The sequence below is a fragment of the Bradysia coprophila genome (assembly GCF_014529535.1).
Source record: "Bradysia coprophila strain Holo2 chromosome IV unlocalized genomic scaffold, BU_Bcop_v1 contig_5, whole genome shotgun sequence".
Taxonomy (NCBI): domain Eukaryota; kingdom Metazoa; phylum Arthropoda; class Insecta; order Diptera; family Sciaridae; genus Bradysia; species Bradysia coprophila.
Genome location: NW_023503374.1, coordinates 8,213,095 through 8,234,820, shown reverse-complemented (window position 1 = coordinate 8,234,820; position 21,726 = coordinate 8,213,095). Strand labels below are relative to the sequence as shown.

The 21,726-nt window shown below is 38.4% G+C and overlaps 4 protein-coding genes across 4 annotated transcripts; 1 reads left to right on the top strand and 3 right to left on the bottom strand.

The window, feature by feature from the left end:
* Window positions 1–1,697: 1,697 nt before the first annotated feature.
* LOC119071648 (leucine-rich repeat serine/threonine-protein kinase 1) lies at window positions 1,698–13,711 on the bottom strand. Its single transcript, XM_037176610.1, has 32 exons — window positions 13,401–13,711; window positions 13,052–13,205; window positions 12,831–12,987; window positions 12,220–12,335; window positions 11,975–12,146; window positions 11,660–11,910; window positions 11,340–11,597; window positions 11,122–11,280; window positions 10,803–11,061; window positions 10,632–10,723; window positions 10,356–10,559; window positions 10,151–10,293; window positions 9,965–10,085; window positions 9,722–9,902; window positions 9,390–9,663; window positions 9,098–9,329; window positions 8,738–9,037; window positions 8,194–8,679; window positions 7,999–8,116; window positions 7,712–7,927; window positions 7,166–7,648; window positions 4,625–4,741; window positions 4,370–4,561; window positions 3,931–4,301; window positions 3,701–3,857; window positions 3,460–3,645; window positions 3,267–3,396; window positions 2,997–3,195; window positions 2,672–2,926; window positions 2,311–2,614; window positions 2,126–2,245; window positions 1,698–2,063 (listed from the first exon to the last, which is right to left on the bottom strand). Exons 1-32 carry the CDS (start codon window positions 13,498–13,500, stop codon window positions 1,881–1,883), a joined length of 6,690 nt encoding a protein of 2,229 aa, XP_037032505.1. The 5' UTR covers window positions 13,501–13,711; the 3' UTR covers window positions 1,698–1,880.
* Window positions 5,512–6,416, bottom strand: LOC119071653 (phospholipase A and acyltransferase 2-like). Its single transcript, XM_037176614.1, has 2 exons — window positions 5,865–6,416; window positions 5,512–5,803 (listed from the first exon to the last, which is right to left on the bottom strand). The coding sequence occupies exons 1-2, from the start codon at window positions 6,351–6,353 to the stop codon at window positions 5,606–5,608; spliced, it is 687 nt and encodes a 228-aa protein (XP_037032509.1). The 5' UTR covers window positions 6,354–6,416; the 3' UTR covers window positions 5,512–5,605.
* An 834-nt stretch (window positions 13,712–14,545) lies between the features above and the next one.
* On the top strand, window positions 14,546–15,181 carry LOC119072029 (NAD(P)H-dependent FMN reductase LOT6-like). Its single transcript, XM_037177148.1, has one exon. It carries the CDS (start codon window positions 14,546–14,548, stop codon window positions 15,179–15,181), a length of 636 nt encoding a protein of 211 aa, XP_037033043.1.
* A 727-nt stretch (window positions 15,182–15,908) lies between these two features.
* LOC119071645 (facilitated trehalose transporter Tret1-like) lies at window positions 15,909–20,735 on the bottom strand. The gene is made up of 8 exons (XM_037176608.1): window positions 20,322–20,735; window positions 20,023–20,255; window positions 17,344–17,474; window positions 16,987–17,179; window positions 16,775–16,925; window positions 16,494–16,708; window positions 16,235–16,435; window positions 15,909–16,174 (listed from the first exon to the last, which is right to left on the bottom strand). The coding sequence occupies exons 1-8, from the start codon at window positions 20,365–20,367 to the stop codon at window positions 15,956–15,958; spliced, it is 1,389 nt and encodes a 462-aa protein (XP_037032503.1). The 5' UTR covers window positions 20,368–20,735; the 3' UTR covers window positions 15,909–15,955.
* Window positions 20,736–21,726: the final 991 nt, after the last annotated feature.

The window sequence follows — 21,726 nt, the reverse complement described above, 5'->3', positions numbered from 1 at the left end:
ATTATTATTAATGCCAGTTAGAATTTAGAGTATCAGAAAAAAACAACACTTCAATTTCAATCCTGCAAGCACTTAATCGCTACCAAATTTGTGACGAAATTTGCTTCAGCTGTTTTTCTGCTGGTATACTCATACAAATTAGTTTTTTACACACGGTAAGCATTTGAACAGTATTATTATCGGGTCTACTACTTCTATCGATCGAAGCATTTTCCAGATTTAAATTTCGAATCTTGTACTTCAATTTTTTTTAACAAGCATTTTATTATATAAAGAATCACATTACCCAGAGCTTGTCATTATTTTTGGCGTCGTTATCGATAACAGATGAATCACGCTCACGTGACATCGGTAAAACCGAATATAAACACATTATGAAAAACTAGTGTGTCCGCTAAGGCAAAAGATTGTGCAAATTGAGGTAAAATTGATTTCATGATTTTATTATGATCTGTATGAAATGCTGATTCCAAAATCATCAGGGGCAACTCCGGCAGCTCACTCGTTCCGCCAGGAGCGGCCGTTATGTCACTTTGTCTTCACTGAATTTTCATGTCAATTTCCAAACAGATATCGATGTGGAATAAGCTGTAAAATATTCTTAAATGTTCAAAATATTTTTTAGAATAATTTTTTTTACAAGAAAATTAAAAATGGCAAAAGAAAATGGCGGAAGTTGGAAGTTCATCTTATTTTCTGCTTATAACCTTTTAATCCGATCGAAATACTAAAAAATCCAGAAAACTTTCTTCGGCAAGTTTGTAGCAAATTTTAATCGGTCAAAAACTTCAAGAGATATCCCGGCTAGAGTGCACTTTTTCAGAGGGTATTTCAAAAGTGTCAAAAATAATTTACGAAAAATACGAAAAAACCGAAATATCTCGGCGAACTTTGAACCACCCTATATCGCACTCAATTTATTTTACTGTCCAAAATTTAATTTTATCTGAAACTATTTCATCGCCTTTGTTAACAATATTACAACAATATTTGAACAAATTTAAACAAGAATTGGATTTTTGGCTGAGCCTGAAATCCACCCAGAGTCGTGCTACTCGAAAGAAGAAAGCACCTCAATGTAATCCTTGAGGAAGACGCAATTACAGTTTTGTGCAGTTTTGTATTGTTTTGGAGGAAGTGGATTAGGCTGTAAGGAAAAAGAAAAAAAGGTGGTTGAGTGATCAATTCAGGGCGGCACAGGGCCCTCAAAAGAGAGGGACTTAGGTATAATTTTGATTTCATGAATCCTCATTAAGAATATGCCTGAGCTGTGGAAAATACAGGACATACGGAATCGAGTTTGTCGTGAATATGTACATGCAGGACCAGACTGGGCAATAGGGAAAAATGTCAGTAAAAAAAAGAATTATTCTAAAAAAAAACTTTGAACATTTAAGAATATTTTACTGCTTCTTCCACATCGATATCTGTTTGGAAATTAGCATGAAAATTCAGTGAAGCCAAAGTGACATAACGGCCGCTGCCGGCGGAACGAGTGAGCTGCCGGAGTTGCCCCTGATGATTTTGAAGTCAGCATAATAAAATCAATTTTACATCAAATTGCACAATCCCAGTGTATTTCACAGTCTTAGCGGACGCACTAAACAATCTGAAGCAAATCGCGTGACAAATTTGGTTTGGTATTAACTGCATAAATTTCCACGCCACCAGTCGATGTCTACCATTGCAAAGTCTCGTTTTATTTTCAATTTTATTCTCTAATTTATTTAGTCTTTTGTTAAAAGTGCCATTTAGCCAGAACACAAAAACTCTACTACTTACAAGTATAACGTCAATGAAAATAACACATAAATTTAAGACGAAAAATAAATAATTTGGTAATGTTGTTAGGAACGTTTAAACTAAAGATGTCTGTCATTTTATCCTGGTATCCAGTTATCAGCTCGCCACAAAATGGCATGAGTAGCATAATTAGTTTCCAGAACGGAGTATTTGTGACTACCATCTGTGAACCGGCTGAGTAAAGGTCGGTAGCCTCGTCCAAATGTAGCAACTAACGGTATACCATCCTTGTCATTGTGGATTGGCACGATTGACATCACCTACATCAAATGGATGCCAAATCAAATCATAAGACAATCAAAGCGCAACAGATTTTACTTACATGCTCTTCAAATGGTCGGAAAATCGTTATCGGCCTCAAGGTGTCTTGTTCGGTGACTATAATACATCCCCATGAAGTACCGATGTACAGGAACATATTAAAAACGCAGAGTGCCGATATCTGTACAATAAACACAATGAACTAGAAGCTGAAACGAGAAGTGCACCAATCCAAGCCAAAATTACCTGACACTTCCCTGGGCTCAAATTTTCCTCAATCGATATGCTCCACAGACTTTCCGAGCATGGCACCAATTTCGAGCAATCCAATCGATTTTTAATTGTCTTCGTTTGATTGTTCCATTGGTACAGGGTGCTGCCGGGCGATACGTACGAATAAACGTAACTCTCCGACGTAACCATTAATGATACGAATGTGTCATTAGCCAAATCGAAATGACACAACGTTTTACACTCCAGCACAACGGATTGTTTGATCGAAAAAACGTTGATGTTCGCCTCGGAGATGCCACACCACAGTTCGCATTCCCTGAGTCATAAGGTCAATTGAAATGTCGGACCTGGAATGGTCATTGGAAAAACTCACATATCATCGTCCGAATGCCATATCACACACGACGAATAGAGCAAAGATCCAGTGGCACCCAATTCACTCAACACAAAACTGCCTTCGCCGAGCACAGAAGTTAATGGAATCAACGTTGAATCCAAAATGAAAATTCTTCCATTTTCTAACGTTGCAGCCACACGATCGATTTTGTCCAGATTCACTAAGGCAGTGACTGCATTCTGGGTGTTCGTTTCCAGGGCGTATGAGAAAATGTGGCTGAAATTTGTTGAACTGAAATAAAAAGAAAGGCGTCTGTTTAAAGAGAGAATCACACTTCCGAGTCATTCAAATGTGTAAGTACCAGTACGCATGAATGATTGCATTCGAATCACCAATCCATATTGCATTACCAACCGTACAAATGGCTGTAAATTTCGAAGCTCTCGGCGCTGACAGATGACTTGTTACTCTTTGATGGCTCAGCCATCGATTGTTTGTGCTGCACAGTAGTTCAACGCGGTGATTTGAATTTGCTAAGCATATTTCGAAGGCGGAACTATCTGTTGAGCAATGAAGGGTCAAGAGGGTAAAGAACTCATCTGATTCAATCGACGTAAGCTTTTCATTTTACCATGAAAATTTTCACAATTTCCTGACACAGCCAGTACATTACTTTCGTGAGACAGAGAAACGACATCGATGAGATGAGGAAATTCAGGTGCACTGGCAATCGAAACAATTTGGCTAGCAGACGGACGTACCTGTAACAAATGTACACCTAATGTGTAAGGACATTGTCATTGTTCATCGTTAATAGATGTTACCTTAGGTAATTGATCCCAGCAAAGAACCATCAAATCCAAGTAATTACAAGGAAAATTTGTCTCACGCCGAGAGAGTAAAGGTCGTCCTCCTTCTAAAATACATTCTTTGACGGCCTCGTGTCCTTCAAACGGTTGACGTAACGCAATCAATTCATACAAATACATTCCGAACGAGAAACAATCCACCTAGAGTCAAGTCAAATGTTTAATTGACGAATCTTCAAGACAGCAGCAGTCATACCTTTTCCGTATACTCTTCTTCTCCATTGTGTTTCATTATTTCGGGCGCCATGAACCCTTCTGTACCACCAAAGCCTTTAATTCCAGACGGTAAAGTTACACGACTTATCCCGTAGTCTGCGATTTTGATATTAATTTTAGTTGACGGAAGATCCTCTCTGCAACAACAAAACTTCCTTGTAGTCTGTTCATACAGAAATGTTAAGGAAATTTTAAGGAACTGGTACTCACTGATGTGGCGTTGGAAAACTCCATACCAAAACATTTTCTCCTTTTAAGTCTCTGTACACAATATGATTCCTGTGCAGATATTCAATCGCTCGTGATGTTTGCACCACAACGTTTTGCATAGTGTAGATACCAATTTTTGCACCATTACGTCGAAATTCTCGAATCACTTCGTTGAGAGCCCCTCTCGGAGCCCATTCTAATACTAGAGCAAGCGGTTGAACACATATGCCTACCAGAGACACAATGTTCGGATGTTTTAACATTAAAATTACGGCTAGTTCCTGCCTAGCCATGCAATATGCTTTACAGGAATGCTGAAGTGGATCACGTTTCCATCTAGCCAGTACGGCTTTGTAGGCAAATATGTCGGTCTGAAGTGATTGGTTGAAATGTAAAGCTTTAGTTAAACGAAAATATTTTTGTGTGTTTCGCATTCCACCTTGGATATTAAGTTTTGATACACCTGGCCAGATGGTTGTAACATTTTCATTGCAACATGCTCGGAGCTGGTACCTTTTGGTTTGGCATAAGTTGCTTTGAATACAAAACCAAATGCACCTCTACCGATTAGGGGTCCTTTAACGATATCTTCATTTTTCAACAGGTAATCTTCGTCTAAATCCAGAAACATCTGCACAAGAAATGAATATTTAATTGAAAGGGCTAGAGAATGAGACAGGATGTCATATCATACGATATCGGGTGCTATTGCAGAAATATTTGATTTTCCATGCAGTGGACATTCCAAGTAGTTTTGTTCATAGAGAGCCAGTATGCATTCTTCCATCATCCACAAGTAAACTTTTTTGTTCTGCAATGAAACGTAGCGTAAAAATAGTGAGTTAACACTCGTAACTCGTATGATCGGTAAAATTGGTAGAAGTATGTTAATGTTGTATCTGTAAACAGGAAATCCCTTCCCAACGGATTGACTGCCAATTTTTTAAATTTCGGTTTGAAAGTCCGGACAGCACTGACCAGTAGACCACGAACCTACTCATATACACAATCTAATTGTCAGTGTCTATGGTGTTTTGTTGTTTACAATTTGCTGTTAGCTGATTATCATGATTTCGATGATGAAACTAACAAAATATTATGAGTAATCATGCGTACCATGCGTCCCTATCAGGTGCGTGCCACAGATATGTTGCCTTATCTAATCAAGAAGTATATGAATGAATTGATGACTCCACACTCTATGAAATTATTACTTAATGGGGAACAAGGCATTGCCGATTAAATCGACTGATAAATATGTGATTTTGTCGTTCAAATTTAGGAAATAGTTTCTTTGCACTTTTTGTCTGCTTACGACGATATCGTTGATCACAAGCGAAGCGATCTGTGAGCATCAGACTTACCGACTTTCATATATGAGCCTAACTTATTTATTAAACCTGACCTGATAATGACCTGAAACATAAAATTCGTCAGTTCAAGTTCAGACAATCTGTTCGTCTGAAGTTTACTTGAAGGTAAGCAACCTTACCTAAATTTGATGGAATATCACCTTAAAACGAAGAACGTTTTACGATTTTTTGACTACATAAAAATGTGTGAATTGAATAAAGAGTTTGCATCTAGAAAATAAGTTTATTCGGTGTTCTGTTGTCATGTACATCATGTTTGGAATCTATGAATTTGATTTCGCTAGAAATGCCTAGGGAGAGGCTCAATAACACCACGTCCTGTGCTCGAAAGTGGTAAGAAGATACTTGAGACCAATCCCAAGGATTGCAAAACCAATTCCAGCTCCCAATGTTAGTCCAACGATTAAAAATACGTTCTGTAGAAAAACACCACAGAGAGTGCCTGCTACAGCTAGTCCAATCAAACTGAAAATGCCTCCTATTACCAGAAAGTCTTTGACCTATCCGAGAAGAGTAACAAGTAAGTGTCTCTGCATTTCCCATGAATATCAAATACTTTACTTGGGTACTAATGGTCATGTTGTAGTCTTGCCGACCGCTGATCCAATATTTAACTTGATGTTCACAATTTTCGCTCGTCAAAACGTAAGGAAATGTTTTGCCTATATCTTCAATAGCTCTTTCCACAATAGCCACCTGTTCTTCCGGTGTGGCATGTGTTTTCCGAAGGCCAACTAAACGATTCTTAGCTACACTGGTCAACGGATCTTTCGCCACCCGAGTCTTGCCGGGAAAGAATCCCGTTTTATCGACTTCGGTTACATGTACCACCTTTCCTCGGCCAATGTACAAAGTTACGTGCGAATACCCAGCGGTGTCTTTTTTAACCCACACTTCATCGCCCACAGTTAGTTGAGGAAGAAATGTTTCCTCATCGAAAGGTATATAATCGGACACGGCCCATATTTCCCATACGAACGGAGTCATTTCAATGTTGGTATTATCGTCCACCATCGTAGAATCGTTATTCGTATAAGGTGCGTGTGCCATTTTCAATCACTTTTCTTATATTAATTTTTGCAGAAGCCAACTATAAATTACAGTTTTGCCGAATGAAAACACATTAACGGTAATTATCATGTCCAACGAAGGAATGGTCCGGAGAAGATCTTTTGTTACAACGAACCCGTTAGTGTTTTTCTGCAAACTTTACACAACTGATAGGCCTCAACTTTCGGATAGTAAAATTAATCATCAACTCAAATTTATCTTATCAATACTATCATCGTGGCCTCTGAGTAGCTTAACAGCTGTGACGCAAGTCGATTAAAGAGAAACGAAAAAAAAAAACTTGACTTTCATATTAGCGTTTAACGGTTGCAGAGATAAATGCAACGGAAAGCTTCTGACACCGTCGATTTTGCTGAAATTTTCTCGGGTATTCGGCCCGAAAATGTATTTCTTCACTACGTAGGCGAGAAAATACTCATTTTACAATCATACTTACAATCGTGCCCATTCACAAGAATATTGCAATTATTCCAAGACCTGACACCGTTTGAATAACAGAGCAGAAAGTGCCTGAAAGTGATCTAAAAGTGACCGGGTCCTTCAACTTTCAATGAACATTAGCTCGTATTACTTTATTTACTTTACAAGTATATAGGCACGGACAGAGACCGGCGTCACACTTCCACCTTTGGAAGTGCTGTATTCACTGATAACACAAATAATCAACACAACATCAGTAGAAATATTTTTCGGAAGCCTTGTGCGTTATGCAAACATAGTCTAACTGCACCTCTGCTCCAGTTCACATGGCAGTAACTTTGTTAGTAAATAAAAATTATCTTCAGACTCACCTGATCCGGAGTTTGAGGTTTACCGCTGGAAATGATGCTAAAGCACTTCGGGCAAGGAATTAGTCGTGTCACCAAGAATCGACCCTCCGATGTGTGCACGAATCGCGTACCCAATGTTGGATACCAATCCTCCAGCAGAATGTCAATGTGATCGACGCATATCGACAAAATTTGTGTGAGATTTTGTACACTAATTTCATGTTTTGTGGTTTTAACACTTTTGCCACTGTCGTCCGATGCACTGACACACAACACATTCATTGGGAAAAATATTTCCATCAAACAGGATTTGCTGATTGCAATCGGTGACCAGTTGTCGTCATGCTTCAAAGCAAAGTTGATGTTCGGTTTTCGAAATATCGAATGTTCGCATTGCATGGACACTTCGTGCAATCTGAATATTAAATTGTCTTGCAGATACAGTGCTATACCGCATTGCCATAGTTGCCATTTCATGTCACTGATTTTATAGATTTGATCCGACTGTAATGATGGAACGATAGATATTGAGGTGGATTGTCTCATCAAAGGGTTTGTCATTCTTACGTTTCGTGGCGTTGTGTAGATCTTGCCGATTGCATTAACTATTTGATCATCGGCCAGGATTCTTGTTATCAGTCTGGACCAGAAACCGGATGGGAAGTAGGACATTAGCAGCAATCGTGTTATTGACTTGTCTTGTCGTTCGAAAGAAATGGCGTACGAGAGGAGGTCATTTTCACTGGAATACGATTTGCTTTGCTGGAATGATTTTTGGGAAACCTGCAACCGAAAGGTATTAAGTCAGGGAGAGTATGTAGCGAGTCATTATACCAAACAGAAAATGTTATTACCTTGATCACGACTTCATTCGCACTTTTTTCTGCATCTGGCAGTAACGAAGGGATCAATAGCGTCCTTGAATCCCAGCTAAGGGCAACTTCGAACTTATTCAGCAATGTGACGATGTAACTGGAAAAACAGATAAATCAGCCGTAATTAGAACCTGGGTTAAGTGCGTAAGAAAAGCGTTTTTCAGTCGCAATTACCTGTACTGATTCTTAGCAATTGCGGACGAACTCTTGAAAATATGCTGAAGGTCTTCGATTTTCATCAGTCCATTCCTGGCGAATGGATTGATCTCTCTTATGGTAACAACATGCGCCAAAACATCGCACAACCACTGTGGATCCAGAAAATACAGGTCACGCAACGTCGCATCGTCGTAATGAAGAATGACACCGTTATCATGCAGAAACATCGTTGCTTGATGTAATTCCTCTGTGTCTCTGAAAGTCTTGTAGTTGTTGTACAGCATTTCTTGCGTGACCAGGTGTTTGTAGCCTTCGAAATTCAGAACCGGATCCGTTCCACTGCTCTTGAACTGATAGCAAATATTGCTGATGACATCTTCTAATGCTAAGTAGGTGGAAGGCACTTTCTGGTACAACATCAGTTCCTTGGAACCGGGCAATCGCAACGAAAACGCAGCATCGTAGATCAAATTAGCTAGCACTGGGATGTTGTATTTTGTCCTTGTGAGAAGCGTGGATGGTTAGAGTAAATTTAACACGAATTTATCGTTACACTTACTTGCAACTGACTTCAATCGAATCCAACACCTTCGGCAAACCGAGCTTTTCGGAGTCCATCACAACAATAAATCTCTCGCGAATCGTCTGTTGCAGTAGCATTGCTTCTTCAACGGATATCGATGCGCCGATTTCGTCGTAATGAGTACCCACAATGATCACAGGTGAATTTGGTGCACGAGCTTGAATGTTTGACAGCCACTGTAAAATGGCAGTCAGGCCTTGCTTCCCATCTGATATACGCCATACGACTAGATACAAACTTCGCTTGGACAGAAAGTATTGGTGTGTCGTGTAGTATCTGCACAAAATTTATAAGTCGATCAAATAGGCAAAAGGGAAACGTTCCGATGAATCTTACTCTTTTTGTCCTCCGAAGTCCCATGTTCGAAATACTACCGGACCGTGCTGTGAAGCTCCTTTCACTTTCTTCTCGCAGACCCAGTCACTGATGTCGACGCCAACGGTTGAAATGTTTGAGTATTTGTCGCTTTTTGAAGTGCTATTTCCCATTCGCCTCGTCCAGTGATCCGCGCCTTTCTTATTTTTTACTGTACTCTCTTGTCGCAGCAATTCCAACAAACTCGTTTTTCCTGAAGAGAATGGGATTTAGTTTACGAGCACCAGGGGGATGGTGACATTAGGTTTCTCACCGATTCCCTGAACACCGACAACCATCAACTTCATACGCGCGTATGCCTTTGCATCTTCAAAAATTGACTTCAAATAGCCGATGATGTCCATGGTCTTGTATTTTCCGCTTTCAATCATGGAATGTAACGGTCCTTGAATTGAACATCCTTTGGTGTTCAAGTTCCACAGTCTTGATAACAGACCCATATTTGCCGGAAGATCGGTTATGTCAATGTTTCCGCTTATATTCAAGACACTGAGGTTGCTCAACTCGTACAGATTCGAAGGAATTTCCTTAAATTTACAACATGAAAATCGACTTAACAGATACAATATCACCAATTTGACCTACCTTCAGACAATTGTTGCTGATGTCCAACATGGACAAGTTTGGAAACATTAGCCGAACTTTTGATGTTCCCACAATATTCCAGTCATTCTCTTCGGTATCGGTCAATTCAATATCGTCGGTGGTCAGCTGTATTCGCGATAACGAATTGTCGCTCAAAATAAGCGTTCGCAACGATTCCAATCTGAAGAAACGAAAAATCATCAAATGGTTCTTTGGGTTATGCCGTTTCACTGAAAACCTTACCTCAAATGCTTTCTATGGTGACAGACACTTTTTAGCACCACATTTCTTAACGACCGTGACACATCCTCCACATCTTCGTTCTTATGTATCGAATTTGATGATGAGTGAGAGGAGGCTGTTGCTGAAATAATGAAAGTTCTTTGTAATGTTCTGTTCTTCATAAACTCAAATAACAGGAGCACGCACTTCTTGAACAGTCAATGTTGTAACACATCAAATGTGGATCCGACGATGTCAATCTGGGTAAACTTGGCCAACACGTTATTTCGTTATGACTTAGATCGAGTTGTCTTAAGCTTGCCGGGTAGCTTGTAACATATCCCATTGTTCTAAATAAGACGGGAATGGTGAATATCGAATTATTCAGCGCAGCATTGTTAGTAATCTATACCTTAGGCTATTGTAAGAAATGTTTAGTCTTGTCAAGTTCGGTGCTAGACACGGCAACGATGCCGGAATGCTTGTGAATAGATTGTTGGCAATATTTAGGTTTGTCAATTGTAGCTGTCCGCAGTCTAAACTCGAGAATGATAAATCGTTTTCGGTGATTTCCAAATTGTCAATCCAGACGGGCAGATGCTTCATGTCGAGTTTCCTTTTGGAATTGGAACAGAAAAATTTGATTAAATTTTGCAAATTAATTCAGCGAAAATCGGAGGGGAATTACATCAATTTCTGGCGTTTAGTGTTGACGACAGGTTCGCTGTCATTAAATGATTTTGCCCGCTGTATTTCCATCGGACTTTCTGGCTGTTGATCCTGGAATGAATTTACAGATTCGATTCTTGAATATATCTCAGTTACTCCAATGGTTTGTGTTCACTCAACAACAACTTACATTCAACGGAAAGCTCCTCAACAAATTGAAGGCAACATTTAGATCCCTTAAGTTAAGCGCTTTCCACATCTCTTTCGGCAATTTTTGTATTTTATTGTTGGAAACATCCAGAGTTTTCAGTTCGGGAAACAGGAAATATCGGGCAGGGATTTCATCTAACTTGTTGTTTTGCAGGTAAATTTCCTCAAGGAACGGACAATCAAACGTAGCACTTTCTTGTGGGAGAGTTTCCAGTTTATTTTGTGACAAATTAAGGTATCTGTAGTGGAAGTAAATTTTAACGAAAATATGAAACGATATCCACATGAGGCACAACTACCGTAAACTGCACAGGTAAAATATTTCACTAGGAATCGCTGTCAACGAATTATGCGAAAGATCTATCCTCGTAATCGCACCGAGCACATTATTTTTCATCGACGCGGTGACCATCAAATTTGGATTTACAAATTTGGCAGCGTCCGTAAGCCATTGTTCCCTGTCGAATCGAATACTTTTTGGTCATTTACTATTCAAAAATTGACTCGCGAAACCTACTTGATGTATGGAAGCTGACAATTGCTGAAGTGCCAGTTAACGATAACTCCATTGACCGGATATAGATTGCTGTACGTTACGTTCGAATCGGATTTCCGGCCAATGTTACTTTCGAATGCGTTGAGCATTTTCTTTTTGTTAATTTTAAATTCAGGATCTGCATAGCAGCTCACTGATAGCAGTCTACCGAGTATATAGTCGTCATTGTTCGCAACAGCTATAGAGAGTGCTGTATTTGATGAGTCGCTAGCACCATTTCTAACACACACAAAAATGCCATTCAAAAAACAAAATCAAACCTCCGTTCCCCTTGTACTCACTCCAGTAATATTTCGATAATTTCATAGAACTTCTGACGTGCTGCTTCGGCAATCGGTGAATTTGATAGTTCGATTATGCTTTGATCGTCTACTGGTTTTGAGTATGTATTTGGATCAGCGCCGTTCTGTAGCAACAGTTTCACGACACCGGTATAGCCACCACGCACACTAGCTAACAGTGCAGTCTCCCTTGGAGCACCACATAGTTTGTTCAGCAAAAATGGACAATGAAATTTCTCTTCTTCATCATCCTAAAATCAATTAATTTTCCAATTTATTGATGGAAGCTACTTTCGCTTGTGGTCTTGTACTCACTGTTCCCATGGTTGATGCCTTGACATATCTCACTTTCCACGACAGCAATGTGGAAATTAGTGATATATTGCCTAGTAAGCACGACACATACATTGAGGTTTGTCCAGTTACATCTTGAGTATTTGGATCGAATGCTAGCCTACATTCCCATGAATCGTCGTCAAAGTCGCGTCTATAACGGCGAACGCATATGAAATCATTTTTTAACATTCAACTGATGGTACTGCCCATTCAATCATTCTTACCTGTACGACTTTAAAATGTGGTCGGGATACTCGTAAAACAGTAATAATTTAACAATGTCAATGTGACCATTTATGCAAGCAGCATGTAATGGTGTCCAATGCTCTAAGGTTGAATGCTGTGGAGAGGTGAAAATATTTTACAGGGTTTTATCATCCATAGATTCGAATATGTCGGTCAATGTAATCATGCTTTGCGGCTTCGTAGCTCAGACAATGTGAATTGGTTTAGTGAAGCTTTCGATGAGTGTGAAAGTCTAAGTAAATATTTACAGTCTGCCGTATAGTCTTTTGAGTGTCTCTGACCGAGAATTTAGAGTCAGAAGATGGAATATAAGCTCCTATAGTGCGTTACACTTTGCAGTAGTTCAAAGGCAGTTCTGAACCTTTACAAAAGTCCAATAATCTTCTAACTCGACTCGAATAAAGCAGTTGTTCATCAAGAATCATCAGAACTCTTGGTGTACTACTTTGGCAAATTGAAGTGACAAGCAGAGACAGCGTAACCAATCACTTCGACGGAATTTTCTTTTGGAACACTTTGAACTTAGTTCCTCACAAATCTAGTACCACGAATTGACCAGCACGTCTCGATTGCATAATCCATATCTTACCTGAATTAGCTCAGGTACTGAATTTAAAATACATTGCACAACCTCGATGTGGCCACCGTTGATGGCAGAAATTAAACACGAACAAGATGCTGTCATTCCATCTGCTCCTGCTTTGAACAATAATTCAACAATCTTTTTGTGACCCAACTGACACGCTCTGTGTGAAATTAATCTCTCGTTAGGTTCGCTAAATTCTCTTTTCGTTTAATCGCAAAACTTACAAAAACAGCAAGTTACTGCCTTCCTCTGCTGCCATATCAATGTTCCATTTATTGTCGTTTTGTGATTTAATGATTGACTCCACCGACCCTACATCGCCGTTCATAACTGATTTTCGCAATTGAGTGTACTGATTATCTTGGTTTGTACTGAGCCCTGAAATAGAATGAATTATTTCGTTAAGAATGTAGACAGACAGAACACACAACTTCATATAAACTTTATCAAGTGTTTGTCCACTATTGATACAATGTAATAACAACTGAAGCCGTATGTAAACATCGAGTCGTTTACTTTGTTCGACTGTTCGGACAGTTGAAATGATTGAAAGTTTAACCAATTTTAATTTACCTGAAACGGATCCACAACTTTCTTCATTGGTAAAATAGTCACAGACATCGATAGCAGCCTCTGTTCCCGATTTGGTTGATATCCCAAGTTTCCAAGCCATTGCATATGGAGAGTTGCGATTAATTTCTAAATCAATTTGTTCCCCACTATCACAATGTGCGAAGTCTAAATCTACGTTCCTTGTTCCAATTCACATTACATTCAGTCAGTTGGAATCAAATAAATAAAAACAATTTCACTTAAATATACCCATCAAGTACATAAATAAATCCAATTTCCTCTTTATTTTCTTATTTTGATTTTCAGTGACAGATGGTAGCTGTCACTCGAAGACCAGTGTTTTGGAACGATGTACTAGAATGAACTAGCGATGATTCCGTATACGTATTCCAGTACTGCTAACACTAGTTCAACAAAATCACATCAAAATTATGCTTATAATTACTTATATCGTTTACAATCGAATACAGCGTTCCCACTCCTCCTGGAACTACGAAAAGTTCTTCTAAAGTCGTTCAATGTTCATAATAATGTCATCATCCAACGCACTTGAAGCAAAAGTGCTATTAATGACAACTGCCAAATTGAGTACTAATTTGTATGAAAAAATTTACCAGATTTTTTTACAGTGCCAAAATTTGTCCAGTTTCAGTGCCCTATTTAGAGTACCACTCATGCTTGAAGTGCGTTGCATCATTGAAAAAAAAGTAACTGACGAACTCAGTTATTACTTCGGTCAGAAGTCAGAAGGGTCAGGGGTGTAATTTTAGATCCTGTCAGAGACAGTTCTGCCAGAATCAAATATTAACGTTCAAGCAAGCAACGCACTTCAAACATTAATGGTACTCTAAACAGAGTACTGAAACTGGACAGTGTATCATACAAACGTAAAACACTCTAAAAACATTATCATGTAAAATAAAGTCCTTTCTGCAGCTGACAACTATGATCAATCATGCTTGTAGTGCGTTGGTGCAAGAAAAAATTTTTGATTTGATTTTCGAGGTTTCGTGAGAAGTGGTGGAACCTCTGAGATAAGATAAAGTTGACAATCACCACGCACTCCATAAATACATTTAAGTTTATCTTAGTGCTACACAGAGTTTATATTTGTAAAGTCGTAAATTTTAGTCAACTTGTCACTCATGGATGTTATTCGAATTTGTATATTGGTGGGTAGCGCCCGGACGGGTGGTAACAGTATTGGTATATCGAAATGGGTGAATAATGTTCTCGATGACTTACTGCAAGATTCGAGCTATGGAATCACTAAATCCAATATCACAATCATTGATCCACACACGAAACCGCATCCAACTCATCCTGTTCTAGACGAAATAATTCCTGCCTTACGACAAGATTCAACGTCTTATTCCAGCCAGGAGGTGAGAGAATGGAGTGAATTCATACAGTCGTGTAATGCGTTAATCGTGGTAACTCCTCAATACAATTGGGGCTATCCGAGTACGCTTAAACTAGCTATCGACGTTTTGTACCGTGAATGGCGTGCGAAGCCTGCAGCTGTTATTACTCTAGGAGGTCATGGTGGCAGTAAGTGCGATGAACAGCTACGTCAAGTTATGGCCGGAGTTAAAATGGATACGGTGGAGCAGAGAGTACAGATAACGTTACCGGAACAGTACATACGTGGAAATGAACGTGTCACACCATCGGAGGAACGGGATACTTTTCTGGAAGATTACAAAGACGCTTTACAGATAGCATTGAAGCAGTTGATTGAAAAAATTGGGAACAGAAAATCGGGAAGTGAAACCAAGTAAATTAACAGAAATTGTTTTGATTGATAAATAAATTGATTGATTTTCCAAAATTGTTATGAGTGTAACTGATGTTCTAATAAGAATCAAAATTATCACGTCTCGAATCGATGAAAAATGAATGAAAACCGGTTTTGTTACACGGTGTATGGCTGTACATAGTCATACAAATTTCAAGCTCAAAAGTTTACCAAATTTTTTTCGCGATTCGTAACGATGTATATGTTCACATCACTAACGGAAATATACCAATTAGGTTGACTTGATTTATTTATTTGGCGTAATTGGATTTATTCATAAATAAATAGTCAAATGGTCGACATCATACAGTTTTATACTATAACTGCGTTGCCATGAAGGGATGATAATAAATCATTCCAGAGTAACTCTTTGAGAGTTATGAACTTTCCATAATACTCTTAACTTACCACTGCTTTGATGTAGTGTAGGGGTAATCCATTATGGTTCGTAAAGTTCGTAAGTATAGCATATTCATAAACTTTTGACGTTTCTACCATATACTATGTCAAAAGTCCATAATGGGTTACCTCTATTGTATGTTTACGTAAGCGGATACACTGCGCTGAGTGCAACGAAATTTTGTTGTATGAAACATTAGCGTTCATCTTTGATCCATTTTTAGTGAGAAGTTTTTCTCACTCAATAATCGGACCCTTTACGATTACGATCTCCAGAACAGAATCTGCACAAAATAGGACGACGCCAATAATTGTTGGAATTAAATTTATTCGAAGTTGATCAACATTTTCATTCACTTTATCCTTTCATAATTTCCATAATTTCATCGAAACTCTTGCCTTTGGTTTCCGGCAATACTGCCAAAACGAATACGACTCCACCAAAAGCGACTGCTGCGAATAAAAACCAGCATCCATACATACCGACTGTAGCGGCAATGATGGGGAAAGCTTTGACCATAATAAACGCAAATCCCCATAACACTACCATACAGATCGTTGAGCCAATAGCTTTAGCCTGTAGCAAAGATTAAACTGTTACAGTTACGGAACTTTATATGAAAAGAAGAAACTGAACCTCTCGAGGTAATATTTCGGATATAACAACAAACGGAAGTGGGACGACACCACAAGACTGTGCGAATAATACCACTGAAAAGCTTATTAGAGGAATTAGGCCTAGGCCAGTGAGATCATATCCTTTCGACTGCAAACACATATAAACGCCTAAGCAAACCAGTCCAATACCGGTTAGACCAGATGACACTACCAGCAACACCTCAAAAAAGAATTATTGATAAAAATTCATTTGAAAAAGTATGAAAATTGAAAATTACTTTGCGTCCGGCTCTATCAACAAGAAGTGTAGGCGTAAATGTTCCGACCAATTGAATGATTCCAATAATTATAGCTGACATATTTGGTCCGAGATGGGAACCAGACACTTTAAATATCTCTCCGGCATAATTTAACATAGTCGTGTTACCAGTGAACTGTTTTAAAGCTAGAAGTGCTACACCCAAAAATATAGCCTTTCTGGCTACGGGAGTATCTGTTTGACGAAAGGTTCTCGTATTCATCTAACATCTTAGGTCTTTTATTATAAAAATGGTCTTACTGAATGCACTCCACGTAGATTTGTAATTTGATTTATCGTCTTTTGAGACAATAACTGGTTTGAACTTATCCAGCTCGTTATGAAGTAAGTCCATTTCATGGTTCTGTTGAGGCTCAATGTTTCGATAAAAGCAATACGATTTCTTAGCTTCCTGAGAATTTCGTTTTTCGTTTAAATCCATGTTAACAAACCTGCGTAATGTAGTAACTTACCGTCTCTTGCCCACTTTGCATGAGATATTGTGGTGATTCCGGAAAGAAACACATGCCGACAAAGAATACTACCGGCACGACTGACAGAATAATCGGCATCATAACGTATGAACAAACGTGTCCCAGCACAAATGCCAAAAGTATTCCAATATTAACACATAATATGAAAAGGGATCCTAGGGTACCACGAACTCTGTTTTAGTTGTGAAAACTTTTGAATTAAAATTTTTGTACGACATGATGCTGTGCTTACACTGAGAAAAAGATCAACTTGAACTCCAGAAAAACTGCGATGAACTCTCTCTAATCAATTAATCCAAGTCCAGTTGTTGCTTTTTCTCAGTGTACTCTACTAACTTAGTGTCGGCAATTTCTGCAACAAATACGGGCAATATTACATAGTTGGCACTACCCGAAAATCCAGACATGAATCGCGAAATGTAGAGGTAGTAAGGATTTTGTGCATAAATAATGAGCAGCCAACCGACCTATAGTAAAATGTTTTTGATTTAGCTGAAATTGCAATTTCAAAAATTGTGTCTTATACTATCGGCCACTGCCACCGTTCTATGCATTAAGATAACCGTTGACCCACATAATTGAATTGTTATGAGATAGCTAAGTTTACTGAAAGATAATTCGAATCTAAGTCAACTTTCGTATCAAGGTCAATGCTGTGGCTAATTCACTCTTAGTTTAAGTCAAAACTAAACAAATTACATCTATACAACAAGGAGATGGAGGGGTCTAACACTAACCGTTTTACAGACCAACTAAGTTATCTGGACGGTCATCTGCTATCTACAGCGAAAATGAGGAGAATCAAAGTGAGTTTTTGTTACACTCTTCTTCTTTGTATCTAGCCCCTGTCACTTCACTATGCATACTATGAACTAGCCCGCGTTTGTGATAGTCCTCAATCTAGAGTCTTAGGACGAGCTTTATCCTAAGCCTATTAAGGGAATGTAATATTTTGCCTGTATTTATGCTATTTCTATGTTTAGTATAGTGTGTGGTTCGTCGCACGCATCAAACACTACAACTAATGATTGTATGGTTTTAGGGACATATTAATGTTGCCTTTCTATATCGAAGAAAATTACAGAATGTTTTAATACCAGGCGCCGTCTAAATGTCTAAACTGATTTAACTGAGGCAACTTAGAGGGTGATAAGGTGTTGAAATTTGCCCTACGATATGTTAGTATACACTTTGATGATAAAAAAAGATAATTTTACGAATTCATTGACGAGAATATCTACTCATAACAGACGAATATAACGGCTATATTCATCAGTTATGAGTGGATATTGTAGCCCTATCAGTGTGACCGTGTGACGTCCAAAGTCAAACATAGTGTAATTCTCCTTATCACGCTTAATATCATTTAATGATCATGTTCGCATTATTAACCTTGACGTAGACTCTTGTCTATAAGAACTTAACATCTGCGTGTAAGTAATTAAATTGTATAATAGCCACTTTTATACCCGCGTTATGGGAATAATTTGCAGAAAGAAAATGTAAAAAGTAGGTAAACGACCGCTGTAACAAAAGTTGCGGAGAATTTATTTACTTTGTACTTTAATGTCTAATTTTATTTATAGATGTTACAGGCCCCGTTGATTATCATCTTTATTAATTTATAAGATGATTCGAAACTAGTCAAATTCAGTTTGCACCGAGTAAGCGGGTCACATGTCTATACCATGCTTTGAAAGATGAATGCAGTAATAGTTATTTGTTCAACGATGTAAACACAACGTTTTTGACAACAAGGGCGTGCGAAGTTTCAGCGGAGGGAAGTAAATGACTAGTTTCTCGCCTGAGTTGTGAAAATAGCTTTATCATGCAAGCGATGCGAAAATCCTTATTTTGCCCAATAAAATCTTAATTGAGAAAGGAATAGGGTGAGGGATGAATATGGACGGATAGAATGTTGTTCCTGTCGCATCCACATGATCTCATCTGATAGGGATGAGCGGGTTGGGGTTTTTTCAAAACCCGCCCGAACCCGACCCGACCCGTTTTTCATTTCTGAAACCCGATCCGAAGTCAACCCGAAAGTTTTATAACCCGTCAAAGTTTTTTAGCAAATTTAGTTCAAATTTATGTGAGAAATGCTTGAAATGTTTGAATGCTTTCAGAATTACGTTAAAAACGTGAAGAAACAACTTATATTGATACTTTTTATAAAATTTTAAATACTTCTGGTTGAAACTTTTAAATACTCCTAGAAGCCCAAGCCCGACCCGACCGAATCTTATTTTTGAAACCCGATCCAAAGCAAACCCGAAGACTCTACAACCCGCCCGCCCAAAACCCGACGGGTCGGGTCGGGTTTGCGGGTTACCCGAATCTTCGGGCCAACCCGATCATCCCTACATCTGATAATGGCAAACTATCGACGATACTAAATCTTTTGAATGTCTTTCTGTTTCTGCTTTTAAAAAGTCGGATCGGTTCTGCGCGGATCGGGAAGTCATGACCTGGTTATTTATAAAGTAAAACGAATCTTTGAGAGTTGAAGTTAAAGTTTTTTTTTTTAATGCACGTCGATCAAAAGCTGTCAAAAGCAGTAGTAAGTAGACTCGATAACCGGGGCTATTGGTGAAATGCTTTGTTAGTAAACAAACAAGTGTAAACAAAATATTTTTATAACTAATAATTTCTGTTATGTAAGTTCCACCCCGTTTTAATTAAAATTAAGTGTGTGAAAGAAGTGGTAAAACTAGACTAATAAACACATAAAATGAATAAATTTGTCAGAAAATCAAGGAGAGTGTACGTCGACTGAATATTGATAATGATTTTTTGTGTAGAAAAACTTTTTTTAATGAACCCGACTTTCAAAAGCAGACACTATCAATCAACAAAATAGTAGATAAGACAACGTGCTTGGTAGTCAAGCGTTTACTTTTGTGATATAGCCAAGCGTTTACTTTTGTGATAGTGCCACAACTTATTGTTGTACCGAGAAAAATTATTACCGCTCGCGCTCACCGACGATGCGTGAATAAAACATTATGGATTTACCAATTGCGGTAAAGCTGCTCCCATCAGAGGATATTTACGTCCATATCTATTCGACGCCCAACCAAAAAATATGCAACCAAGCGAACCGCCAAGGTACATGAGCGCACTGACCCATGACTTTTCGGCTACAGTTAATGGTCCAGATGGCAGTGGCGAGTCTTCAGCCTCGAGAACTAATAGACTGGCAGACGGCCATCCTAATACAGCTCCGAATCCGATTTGTAGAATGTTGACTAAATTAAACCAAATTTTCATTCATTTCGTTCAATATATTTTCGCTTTCAAATATATCATTTTACCGGTCACTGTAGCTAGGAACTGGTTTCGAACATCTCTTGAAAACATTTTAGAGTATTATTGATAACTAGGCGATGAATCGATTATTTATTTTATAAATTTTGGTTAAATTTAGCTAATGCGATCGCTCTGATTTAATTTGTCCGCGAAAGGTTGAAGGTTGCACTGTACACTCATAAATTTAAAATTGAATTTCCACAAGAACACCAGATTTTTTATTCATCACACTCATACACTTGAGTTATAACAGTCGTTGCCTCCCGGTCGCATTATTCAATATCGCGAATAATTCAACGCAACTATCAATAAACGATTGATTTATTCGTCGATTTTGAACCAAAGTTTTCCGCTGTGAGTGCGTTACACAATTTCTTGAAGAGTTAGCGAACTGTCTGATGGTGAAGAATATCTCGAACAATAATATGCTTCAAATTGTACAATGTATAGCGTTATCGCACAATTTTGTACATGCTTATCAAACGAACATTATATGCAAAGTTCGGGATCAGAACCGAATTTCGAAGAGTTTTTTGTAATTTCCATTACCTGATTTAAGGTGGCATCTTTTTGTGGACTCTAAGGTTAAGACTGAACAGAATGTGAATAAGGCTGACTACATAAAACTTTTGTTGAACTCTCTCAGCTTGAAGGAATTCATCAGATTTCCCATGTAGGTTTTAGGTTTTCATTTAGACTAAAAATCTAGACAGTTTCGTTTCTTTTACCGCTTTTCAGTTTGCGGCTGCTACTGACGATGAAATAAATCTTCCGCAGTAATAATCAGTCATTGTAAAACATTTTCTTTTATCAGCGTTTACAGAGCATTCATACAGACGCTACATGCTTTGATTATCTACTCTTATTTTACTCCAGCATTATCATTAAATTACGCAGTCATAACAGAAACAAGCTCGCACCATTATTTGATGAAGGTGACGTCCACAAATTACGTAACGTTTGAGATAGGGATCACGCATGAACCACTTAAATTGAACTTTCTTCTGAGCGATTTCTGAAACATCGCTAACAAGAGTCTATGAAGCAGATCATTTTCTTCTGGCTGAAAACGTATCCACGTTTCTAAATTATGGCTGTCCATAGAGTGTTTTGAGAAATATTAAATTATTGATCAGCCCACCAGTGATTCGCACATGCACAATTTGTCCAATTGGTTTTTCATCAAATTTTCTCGACGATTTCTCGTAGCTCCTTTAAGTCTAGACTCAAGTCAACGCCTCATCCACAGCAATACGAATTATATTCTACGTAGAGACTTCATCTGTTATCAACAGCGATGACAAAAATAAATGGCGAGCTGTGGCCAATGTTCTCTTATGTAATAGCAAAATGTGTGTTGCACCAGACGAAGTAATAGATTTTGCATTGATATGTTGGTTACCCCAAAAA